Source organism: Lepisosteus oculatus, chromosome 5, assembly GCF_040954835.1.
Source record: "Lepisosteus oculatus isolate fLepOcu1 chromosome 5, fLepOcu1.hap2, whole genome shotgun sequence".
Taxonomy (NCBI): Eukaryota; Metazoa; Chordata; class Actinopteri; order Semionotiformes; family Lepisosteidae; genus Lepisosteus; species Lepisosteus oculatus.
In genome coordinates, this window is record NC_090700.1 from 5,002,343 (window position 1) to 5,014,124 (window position 11,782).

Genomic DNA, 11,782 nt, shown 5'->3' on the forward strand with positions numbered 1-11,782 from the left:
AGGGTCACGGGGCCTTGAATCAGTCAGTCTCATTCGATGACTCCCTGTATTTTTCAGCTGCCTATTACCTGGTGAGAATACAAGCTGAAAACAAGAGCTTGGAATATATTCGGGGACAGGTAATAATAATTTTCATTTTTACACTTATATAGCCCTTTTCTGGACACTCCACTTAAAGCTCTTTACAGGTAATGGGGATCCCCTCCACCACCACCAATGTGTAGCCCCCACCTGGATGATGCGATAGGCAAGAGAAGCTAAACTGATCCGGTCAAGCTCACTAATAGATGAGTTACTGTATATAAAGAAGAGTGCAGGTGGAATGAAAACCTGCAGACAGAGCTACCCTCCAAACATGAAGAATTCAGTATCCATGGTAAAGGTTATTTAGGCCGAATTCATTATTTTGGTCATTAGCACAAATATGACAGTGAGATGAAGTTCAGAGATGGAAGGTCGGGTCTCTTACTCTTAATGCCATCTTTCTCCCTGTTAGAAAGGGATTTTTCATAATGGAAAGAAGAACAGAGGCTGACTGCAATCCTTTCCTCTTCGCAGGTGAACCAGCTCCGCACCAACCCTGCCTGCGGTGGGACCAACCTCCCCCAGAGCCCCCCCATGCTGTAGGTGTCTCAGATCAGCTGCTTGTGAGCCTGTGGAGTAAACAGGACTCCCGTTTCTTCCTCTTCAGCTGCGCCTTCTTCGCAGCTCCTCGTGTTGGGATCTCAGTGCGTCTTCAAGCCTCGCTGTAACGCTTTGCTAACGGCAGTGTTCTTGATTCGCAGGCCGCCCTCTGCTTGTGCAGCAGTCAGCATTGCAGCCGTCCTTCAGGTAATGCTGACACCTCATGAAACAGACGATCGATGGCAGGGACTCCTCCTCCCAGTGTATTTTATTACAAAAGTTGCTAGGGGCAGCGTTTTACTGTAAACATTACACTGGTATCTAGAGGAATCAGTGTATCGGCTGCATTGAAGTGACTTGAGAGGGCTACAAGCCCAATTACCTTGTTCTGCAACGTGATTTGATTTATTTTGTGTACAACTGTTAAAACTCTTTAGATGCAATGCTGCAATGATTTTACGGAGATATTTCGTGAATAAAAGACATAACGTGGTGAAAACGGGCATTTCTCAATAGAGAAACTCCATCATCTTGACGGAGCTCAGACATGTGATCTGATTCAAACTGGAGAGGGGCTGATACCTCCTTCCCTGTGGGTCTGAGTTTTTTAATTTACGGCTACAAACAATGAATGGAGCCATGAGCAGTCCTGTTTATTCATAACTACCATTCACTGAAGACAAATAGCAGAAGTTGCACCACTGCAGTGAGGAAGATACTTCTGTCCTCTACTTAGTGAAGGTATCAGGCTCTAGCAGAGCAGCAAACAGTTGTGCTCAATGTTGTGTGAAGGGAAGGTTGTGAAAGGGGGAGGGACGTCTATGCAAATTAATTTAAAAGGTTGCAGCTGTCATCTTCTGATACTTTAAAGATCTTCAAAAAGTAGTTAAATACTGTTTTTAGTATGGTGGCTCTGTGTCTGTGTCTGGAGGGTTGCTGGTTCATATCCTGCAGCTGGTAGAGGAATTCTACTCTGTTGGGCCCCTGAGCAAGGCCCTTAACCCCCACTGCTCCAGGGGTGCCGTATAAATGGCTGACCCTGCGCTCTGACCCCCAGCTTCTCTCCCTGTCTGTGTGTCTTGTGGAGAGCAAGTTGGGGTCTGTGAAAAGACAAATTCCTAATACATGAAATTGTATATAGCCTTTGCTTGCTCACTCTATTTTTGCCTTTTTTTATTCAGGATTCCTATGTGAGCTGTCAGAACAAAAGCACAAAGTAAGTTTCTGTAAACCTGAGCAACAGATTTTTTATATTTTCAAAATCGATCTTTTCTAGGCCTGAATCTTGATGAAAGTGAATTACGCTGTGATATTAGAAAATGCTTTTTTCAGCCTGATACTCACTTGGAATGAAAACAAGTGAGGGGATCTGGCAGATTGAGCAGCCTCTTGTAATAAAACGCTCTTATGTTCTTAAAACACACATCTTTTCCATTTTCCTCCACCCAGCTTGTTAAGCTGTAACATCATTATGAAGATGTCAGCACCCCGGAACATATGTGTTATTAGTGAAACATTTCAGGCTTTGATGAAGAATATCCTCACCTATGACAGAGATGTGTTTCGATTGGGTAAGTTTGTTATCTAAGGAGCTAAACTTTCTGATCCAGTATGTCTGCCAGTTAAAGAGGATTAAGAGCAGTATATTCATTGCTGTTTCAAACAATAGCTGATAGCATCTATTTATTGTAGTTTAACATTTGAAATGTAGTAGATAACCTTTCAATCTGATTATGCACAAATTCTGTAGTCTCTTACCTTACCTTCACTTCTGCCCATCTGTAGCTGGTAACAGCTTGCTCCATGTCAGTCTGGAACTGAATTATCTGTCTGATAGTCCGCGGGACCTTGACTGTTGTTTAGAATCCTTTTTGATGATGGTTTCTTCTTGTTTTTAAAAGCACCTTGTAACTGGTCACCTCAAAGTGCCTTGAGACTGCTAAATTCCAGCTCTTGCTGGGTTTCCTCCTCACTTGGATTTTCTGAGGTTTGTCCTGAAAATAAAAACTACAGTGTGTACCGACCAAACAGGCCTGAGACCTGGTGAGTGATTTGCCCTCGACTGTCATCTGTCTTACACATGTTCTACTAGTCCTCCGCGTATTGTGTTTCTAACATGGGGATTTTTGTATTTCTTTAGCAGTGCAAGTGAAAGCTTGGCAGTTCTTCTTAATGAAACCTGTGCAAGGCAGAATAATGAGACCAACCCCACACAGATGCCTGATACCACCTTCCTTACCAACATCACAACTCCTCTCCCAACCAACTACACAACCACCCTCCCGAACAACAGCACGAACAACTACACAACGCCTGCCCCAGCCAACAACACAACAAAATTCACAAGCTCCTCAACAACCACGTCCGTGAACAGTTCAGTAACTAACTTCACAGAACCCTTCAAAATGACCACAGAGGCCTCCACAAAAAACATCACAACAGGTAACCTTCATTAGTCAACATAGACTCAGGACTCCAGTGGTCACTGCTCTGTTTCCAATTCATCAATGAGCTACAAGTAAATCAATAAGAATCTGCCAATCCTGAAGGCTTACATTTAAACAATGTGAGAGGCTTAATAGACTTCCAGAGCAGAATTCCAGCACTTTGTCGTTTTAGCATTGTATTTTAATTTAAATCCATTAGTTTGTTGGCAGTATCTCATCAACGTCCTGAATGTACCTGCCATATTACAGTGTCAGTGGTTTAAGCCACTGACTTTTTCTTTTTCACTTTCCCCTAGTTATACGCCCCAGCCCTCTTTTGGATCCGAACACAGACCTGTCCTCGCTGAATTCGTCGGAGGTTGAGCGCCTGGTGTCTGAGCTGGAGAACCTGGTGTCTGGCCCCAATGTGAGCCTAGGTGTGGGACAGCTCGTGGTGGGCGTTGTCAGCAACCTTCTCAACGCCTCAAAAAAAGCCCTGGCCTCTTCCTCCCAAAAGTAATCAGCTTTCTTATCTGGTTACTGACATTTCTAGAGGTATTTGTGTTGCAGGCATGTTAGAGGAAATGGCTGAGCAAGGCTGCAAAGGTTACAATACATACGTTACACACATGCTGATACGGTATATTTAATATATATGTCAATCCTATGATGAGAGGATGGTCTCTTCAGTAAGGCATCTGAACATAACTCTAGCCAATTAGGAAACTTCTCCTTAACTTTGGAACCTGGAAACTTTTCCCTAACCAGCAGGGGTAGGAACACGAGGTTAGGAATAAAGGTCAGGCTGAGACTTGTCTGCCAATTAAATGTCAAAGTTTGACCGACAAGACACAGTCATATTCAAATGAATGGAAAAACACAAATTCTCTGTGATGAACTGCTTCTTATTCAGCTCCTTCCCTGGCGACTGTGGACACCATAGGTTTCATTGTCCATTGACCTGTTTATTGCATGTGCAGTCAGATTGATATGAACATAACATGACTTGTAATCTAGCAGACACCTCCCTACAGCCAACAATAACACTGCCCACATGAGCAGCAGACAAGCTAACTAGACCAAAAGGCCAGCCTCCTCAGTAGAGGAGACTTCGACACTGAAGTGGTGTGACATCACCACTCCAGACTCATCTTACATCTTACACATGTTACATATGGTTCAGAAAAACCCAAACAATTTCCCAGAGTAGCTACTCTGTAAACTGCAGTGGTTCTACCCAAATGTTGAGCAGGGAAAATCTCATGAAGATACTCTGATGCCAAGAAACGCTGAACTGGGCATATTGTGTTTGTTTATTGGAATCAATCTCAAATGTTTAATGTGTCTTTTGTGCAAAACGTGGTTGCAGGTGGAGTCTAACCATGTCTCCTTTTGATGAATGTTGCATTAATGAATCTGGACATTTTCTTTCAAGATTCAAAGGTTCCAAAAACCTATAATTGAATATACAAACGTGTTCTTAATCATAAAATGTCTACATAAAATCTACCTTGTTATATTGTTCAAGTCGGAATTGGTCGCAAGCATGCCCTTGTAAACTCTGGTGTTTGCCATTCTGTTAGACTTATTAGAGTGGTGGACACGGTCGGTCTCAAGCTGGTGCTGGACTCGGACATCAAAAACATTACCTCTAAATCCCTGGCCCTGGCAGTGAAGAAGATAGATGGGGCCAATTTCAAGGAAACATCCTTCTCCATCGCTGACCCCTCTAACCTGCAGGTATGGAGCAGCAGCAGCAGCTGTGTATATAATGTGAACGTTCATTGACGCATCACTCTGTGACTCAAGAGACCAGAACACGAGTGCCTATTTGTTGTCTGTCATAGGTAAGTTTCATCAGATAAACAGCATGTGTAGTCTAGTCTGCATGTGTGTAGAAATCTGGAAACTGGACATCCTTTACAGCAAATTACCCAGTTACTGCTAGCAGCAGAATTGCAGTAACAGGTACGGGTTTATATCATGCTGAAAACAAAAGAGACGCAATGCTTTGGCTGTGGAGAATTCTTCAGGTGTCAGGTGTCATCTGAGGAGACACCTAATGAAGGATCCACAGCCGAAACATTGTGTCTCTTTTCTTTTCAGCACAAAATAAACCCGTACCTGTTCCTTTGCAGCCTATGCATTGCTGACGCAGCTCCCTACTTGAGCAGAATAAAGGTAGTCGTGTTCGTTACCTTTGTTATGAGCCAGTGCCCAAGGGATGAGGATTTGGTGATAAGCCAGAAGCTGGGAGAGAGCGTTGAGTCAGGGAGTTAAATTACAGGCACTATGAGTTGAGCTTGGGTATTGTTAACAGCAGTCACTCGATTTCACTACATAGTGAAACAGGGACTATGAGACATGAAGGGAAGCTGAAGGAAAGTGAAACTGAGGTGACCATGGGGCTCATTTGCTGAAGGTGATACACTGCTCCTGAGGTTGACATCTACTCTAGAGTCTCCTTCACTCACTTCCTTCACATCTTTGGACCAACCTTCTTATCCTCAGTAGGTCCAGTTCTTGGTTCTGCTTCATCAGCAATATTTGCCCTCAGGTCGTATTTGTTTTGATTTCATGTATATTTACTACTAAACTAGAAATAACCAATAATTTATAAAAAGGAAAACTTGCAGCCTTTCAAGATGCCCACCCACTGTTCAATCATTCAGAACACTTGCAAGACAAGATTGGTAATCTGATTTTGTCATGCAAGTGTGTGAACCCACCTGCAGTGCATGGATGGGCATCTGTTTTATTAGTCATAACTAGAATGAGATTCAGCCCCAAGAGTTAGAAAAGTAACAGTCAAAAGGAAATGGGAAGCAGGCTCTGTAGGATGAGTGTCACCAACAAAGATTCCACCACCCTCTTATTTGTGGCCAATTATGATTGTGAAGTGAAACCTGGAATCATACTGTTCCCTTTCATCTGTCTTAAGGTTCTCCTGTGCTTTATCTGGTGCAGGTTGATGTGAGGAGCTTGTCCTCCCCTTCCAGAGTGGTTCGAGATGTAAGGAGCCAAACACCCAGCTCCACTGCTGCCACCATCACTCTTCCTGCTGTGCTACTGGATAATTTATCTCCCGTGCAGCAGAGTCTGGTGTCCAGAATCCAGTTCAACTTCTACCAGAAGAGCACTGTCTTTGTGGTATTTCTTCTATTTTTGTGTTCTTGATTTTTATTTGAAATGAACAGGAAGGACTAAATGGAAAGCAGGGCAGAAACTTACATCCGAGCTACTTTATCAATAGCAAGCTGAATTCAATTGGACTGTGGACCTTTCTGGTAATAAAATAGCATGTACTGTATATATCCCAAGCACACACAAGAAAAGGAAATAGAGGGCTCTGTCCAACTCCCGAGAAACATCCTTTATGCTGCAATAATCCCTGCTAAGAAAACTCGCTTGTTGATCTTTGATAATGTTGACTGAGATACATCAGAGAACAGTAGAAAAAGGGCTTGGGACAAAATAGTACTTAATATATTGCCCAAAACAGCCCCCACATAATATTTGTTGACCAATAATGCATTCTCCTCGGCTTTGCTACTTGTACTGTAGGTGAGAACCTCAGAACTTTGTTCTTTAATCCAGCTGAAGTTTTTGGATTTTCTTTACTATAGTATCAGTCAAAGGAATTTGTTTTCAAAATCACAACAAAGAAGCATTGAACAGTGGTGGTCGGTCTGTGCATGAAGTGGGAAGAAATTGAATACTGGAAAACACACTGAAATAAGCAACAAAGTGAAGTCTGCAAATTGAAAGCAAACAGCACGTTAGCAACTGCATTCCTCTTCCTGTATGGTTGTTGGACTACAAGAGTTCCAAAACTGTCCTCCATATTTTAGGCCGTGCATGATCACTGTTGTTGTATCTTCTGCCTCTCTTTTCATCCAGCAAGGACATCTTCTGAGCTCACAGACTTACTCTTTCTGTTTCTTTGAAGGATAACTCCTTGGTGAGCAGCAAGCTGAACAGCTATATCCTTGGAACAAGCGTTGCTAACCTGTCGCTGTCTAATTTGAAGGACAGTGTTGTCTTCAGACTGCGGAACCTGGAACCCGTCATGGTAATTCCCGGTTTGGTCTTAGGGAGAACTCTTAGTATCAACACGCTTCAGACTGGGTATGCTTTAACATGTTGTACTATGTCTCTCTTCCTAGAGTGGATACGTTCCCCGCTGCGTGTACTGGGATTTCAACCAAAATAGTGAGTCTCTTATTTGTATACGCCATCAGCAGGTAGAGTTATAAAAAAGACATTCCTAACTTGATGATCATGTTGCTCGGGAGACCAGACGCTGGTTTGCAGCCGGCACGACTGTTCTGCTTAATGACACTGTCTCGCTTTCTGTTTCAAAGATAGAAGTGGAGGCTGGAGTAACGCAGGCTGCAGTGTAGCCAATTTCACAGCAGAGGAAACTGTCTGTAGCTGCAACCATCTCACAAGCTTTGGAGTTCTGCTGGTTAGTCTCATTCTCGCTCCCTCTCCCCTCAGTAATATAGCTGGTCTATAATACATGCTAAATAATAGATAATCTGGTCTGTGGGTCCAAACCTCAGAACCACATCCTTTTTTAAAGGCTGTAAGGAGCTGCTATTCTAATGACAGCTGTTGCTCCTCTTCTGCTCTTCGCTAGCTTCAAGGAGAAATGGAATATGTGGCTTCATGATAATGGATAGACATATAACCAAGGTTTTACAGTGTCTCAGTGGTGGAAAGGGTCTGAACTGTGAAATAAACAGGACTGTAGGAATACACAATAATCCTTCTCTGCCTTTTCCTCTCTGACTCATAGGATTTGTCCAGAACAGGTATCAGCGACCCAGTGCAGGCCACGATTCTCACCTTCATCACGTACATTGGCTGTGGGATCTCGGCCATCTTCCTGTCCATCACTCTGTTGACCTACATCGCCTTTGAGTAAGCCCTTTGTAGGCTCAGCGCTTGTTGTGATTGTGCACTGATTTACTGTGGGCATAATTGGATGATTACAATATTTTAATAATCATAGAGTTGATTTTAATTCAGCAGGGACAAACAAAAAAATCCTCTGAGCCTTAGAAGAAACTTGTTCAGTGTAATAATCAGTAATGTGTGTTCCAGGGTCTGCAAGACCACAATACCAGGCAGGAGTATTTTCACTCTGTTCTGTGTTTGTTTTCTTGGTGCAGTTGGCATAAAAACAGAAAGACTCTATCTTAGTTGATCTTGGTATAGCAGGAATTTTTTTTATTTCACCCCTTTCCTCATTCCCTCCAGGAAAGTGCGTAAGGACATCCCATCGAAAATTCTGATCCAGCTATGCACAGCCCTGATGCTGCTCAACCTGGTGTTCCTGCTGGATGCGTGGTTGGCGCTGTACCGCAATGCTGTTGGGCTCTGTATCTCGGTTGCTTTCTTCCTGCACTACTTCCTGCTTGTCTCCTTCACCTGGATGGCCCTAGAGGCCTTCCACATGTACCTGGCCCTGGTGAAGGTCTTCAACATCTACGTGCGCCGCTATATGCTCAAGTTCTCCCTCATCGGCTGGGGTGAGTTAAGCACAATGAATAGAGAATACCTGTGGCCCAGCTGCTCTCTTATTTACAGAAACTCCACTTTACATTAATGATGACATCAAAGCCTTGTAATTTCTTCTTCTGGTTCACCTGCCATCTGTGAAAGAACAGGGCAACCACAGGATAGGCAATCAGTCCAATTATGTGCTCAGGCACTCCAAGTGAAAACCATATAAACCATGCAGTTTGCTTGAAGGGCCATAAGGGACATAAGGGCCTCTAGAGGCAATAAAAAGTCTAACATTCTGTACTGAACTGGTAATGTGGAGCAGAAGATGGTCTTTCTACGTAATGCAACGAGTGTGACATCATCATCATCATAACAATATTGAATAAAAACATATTAAAGGTTACAAATGAGAACAGGCTATTACATCGAGCCTTCTTGCTTGTTTTGTTGCAAATAGCCTCTTAATCCAAGAATCACCTCCTTCCTTTTCCTGTCGGTTTATCTGGAATCTGATTTTAAAGTTGAAAGGTGGAAATAGAGGGTCCATTATTTTGAAGAAAAGAGAGAAAATGCTAGTCCCAACGTACTAACTACTTACAGTACATTTCATGTTTTACTTTTTTTCTGAATTATGAAGCACTCTGTAGTTGTTGTTCTTCAGTCCCATGATAAGACCTTTTCTCCTTTTCTTTCTGGGAATATTTTCAGGTGTCCCACTGATTATAGTCATCATTGTTATAGCCGTCAACAAAGACAACTATGGTCTTATGTCCTATGGAAGATTCCCCGATGGATCAACGGATGATTTGTGAGTTTGCAATGTAGAAATTCCTTTTTGTAAGAACATTGCAGCTCTAGGAGCTTGTGTGATTCTGATATTTAAAATGTTTTCATATTTTGCATCTCTGTGTCCATTTTAATCCTCCTCTGCCCTGCAGCTGCTGGATACTGAACGACACCGTCTTCTACGTGGCGGTGGTGGCGTACTTTGGCCTGGTCTTCCTGCTGAACCTGTGCATGTTCATCGCCGTGATGGTGCAGCTGTGCCGGATCAAGAGGAAGAACCCTCACAACTCCCAGCACCGCAGCGCCCTGCAAGACCTGCGCAGCGCCGCCGGCCTCACCTTCCTGCTGGGCCTCACCTGGGGCTTCGCCTTCTTCGCCTGGGGCCCCGTCAACCTGGCCTTCATGTACCTGTTCGCCATCTTCAACTCCCTGCAAGGTAACTTGCTGTCCGCCTGCGTGCAGAGTAGGAAAGAGACCCAAGGGTCTTGAGCCATTGCATAGTGGGCTTTATCAAGATAAGCCACCTGGCTGAGGAGAATAACCAGATGTCTTTAGCTGTTGGGACTCCCTTGTTTTTAATGAAGGATGAGCCAGGGAGGTGCTGCAAGGGTAAGCATGGTGTGAAGAGAACGATAAGAACCTGAGTCAGCTGGGTAAACTAGCATCCTGAAAGTCAAGCCAAGGTAGGCAGGAGTGGGTGAGATTAGGGTTTGACCTCCTGCCAAACAGCTGCTTAAAGCTCCATCTTCCACACATCATTTTGTTCACAGCAACAAAAAAATCCAACTAGATTCTTTCATCTCTGATGTCTCTGCAGGTGTACAACTGTCAATGATCTAAAACTGCCCTCAAGTACAATTTCAGCAGAAATGGCTTCATGAATTATAATAATGAGCACGCTTGATTTATACCATGAGTATGATATGTGACATACAATTTGTTTTACTGTACATGGACATTTCCATGCAAGATTTTGTCACATTTCCCAACTTTCGTGCTGTGAAAAAATGACAACTGGCAGGGGTGTCTTTTTAGGAACACCTTGACATGCCTCACATGATAAATTATGTGTGACCTTTTTTTTTTTGCAACTTTTGTTTCTCCTGCAGGATTCTTCATCTTCATTTTTCACTGTGCCATTAAGGAAAATGTTCGGAAGCAATGGAGAATGTACCTGTGCTGTGGAGAACTCCGTCAGATTGAAAACTCAGGTGAGAACAGCACCTGTTTCATCAGTTACCAGCAGTGTTCAGGAATACTGGCCAGAGGGACTCATTCTGTCTGGTGCAATAGCAGAAGAAAACATGGTATACTGATCAGGAATGTATAATATATAGATGCCCATCTCCTCTAAAATACTGTTACAATATTTTTTGTTTTAAAAATAAATGATGAGTCAGTTAGAACATTAGCTACTCAGTTCAAAAATAGCATTTGGACAGATAACGTCTTGAGATGATTTTTAAGGGTGTCTCAAGTCTAGTAGCACCTGTTGATTTACTTACGAATGTCTCAGAGTACGCTGTGAGAAGAAACCAAGCAGACCTTTGACCTAAAATGAAAAACTGTGTATATAGACAGAGAGACAAGAGGGAGAGGTGCATGAATCAAAGGACAGAGAGGCTGATGAATGGATAATTGGCCTGGCAGATGGATGCATAGGTTAACGGAGGGCTAGACAGAGAGATGCCAAAAGATGTGTCGCCAGATTGTCAGGTCTCAGATTTCATCTGAGCACGTTGCTCTCCTGATGTCTAGAATGGAGCCGGACACAGACCCAGAAGACGAAGAAGCGCGCAGGAGTAGCAGAGGGGTCCTTCAACTCTTCCAACTCCAACAACATTTCGAGCAACTCCAGCACCTACCTGGTCAGCGAGAGCAGCGACCAAGTCAGCGGGCACAGTAAGCATGCCATGCGTTCTCGCAGTGATCGTTGTAAAGGTGGTGGCACCACTGCCAGGCTCTGTTTGGCTCAGGTGTCACTACCATCAGTCCCAGAACCTCTGCATTTAAATATCCTAACCCTTGACCTAGCCACAGCTAATACCAACTATGCATTTGAAGATACCTTCATGCAAAATTGCAAGTTCCATAACATTGAAATCAGTGTCTGCTGTAAGTTATAGATACTTCACAGAAATAAAACCCTGTAGGCATGTTTAGTTAAAAAAAAATGAAAATACGTTTAAGGTCTTTTTGACATACAAGTAACTGTTGTATTCTTTAAAAAGCATAAATATGCATTTGATCCCCATGGTTTTAGTGCAACATACTGAACTTGTACTGTAAGAAGCGCAAAGGGGTGATACATGCAAAAAACATGCATTTCACAGATTTTATTACAGCTTACATTACCCATGAAGCATGCTGCTACTGTTTTGTCACTGTTGTAAATTGTTCATAGGGGTACATTTGAAATATTGGCTTTCAGA

General features: G+C 43.1%; 1 protein-coding gene across 4 annotated transcripts in view; it reads left to right on the forward strand.

Moving 5' to 3' along the window:
- adgrg2a (adhesion G protein-coupled receptor G2a) overlaps positions 1-11,782 on the forward strand; it is a 34,473-nt gene that overhangs the window by 21,273 nt on the left and 1,418 nt on the right. For all 4 annotated transcript variants that reach the window (XM_069189913.1, XM_069189915.1, XM_069189914.1 and 1 more), the window contains 19 exons: positions 58-119; positions 559-623; positions 786-831; positions 1,806-1,840; positions 2,074-2,195; positions 2,526-2,667; positions 2,765-3,066; positions 3,368-3,566; positions 4,634-4,790; positions 6,018-6,200; positions 7,000-7,122; positions 7,217-7,262; positions 7,415-7,518; positions 7,852-7,976; positions 8,316-8,587; positions 9,273-9,372; positions 9,503-9,786; positions 10,460-10,561; positions 11,109-11,252. In XM_069189913.1, coding sequence (XP_069046014.1) covers positions 58-119; positions 559-623; positions 786-831; positions 1,806-1,840; positions 2,074-2,195; positions 2,526-2,667; positions 2,765-3,066; positions 3,368-3,566; positions 4,634-4,790; positions 6,018-6,200; positions 7,000-7,122; positions 7,217-7,262; positions 7,415-7,518; positions 7,852-7,976; positions 8,316-8,587; positions 9,273-9,372; positions 9,503-9,786; positions 10,460-10,561; positions 11,109-11,252 — 2,613 coding nt within the window. The remainder of the gene's footprint in view (positions 1-57; positions 120-558; positions 624-785; positions 832-1,805; positions 1,841-2,073; positions 2,196-2,525; positions 2,668-2,764; positions 3,067-3,367; positions 3,567-4,633; positions 4,791-6,017; positions 6,201-6,999; positions 7,123-7,216; positions 7,263-7,414; positions 7,519-7,851; positions 7,977-8,315; positions 8,588-9,272; positions 9,373-9,502; positions 9,787-10,459; positions 10,562-11,108; positions 11,253-11,782) is intronic.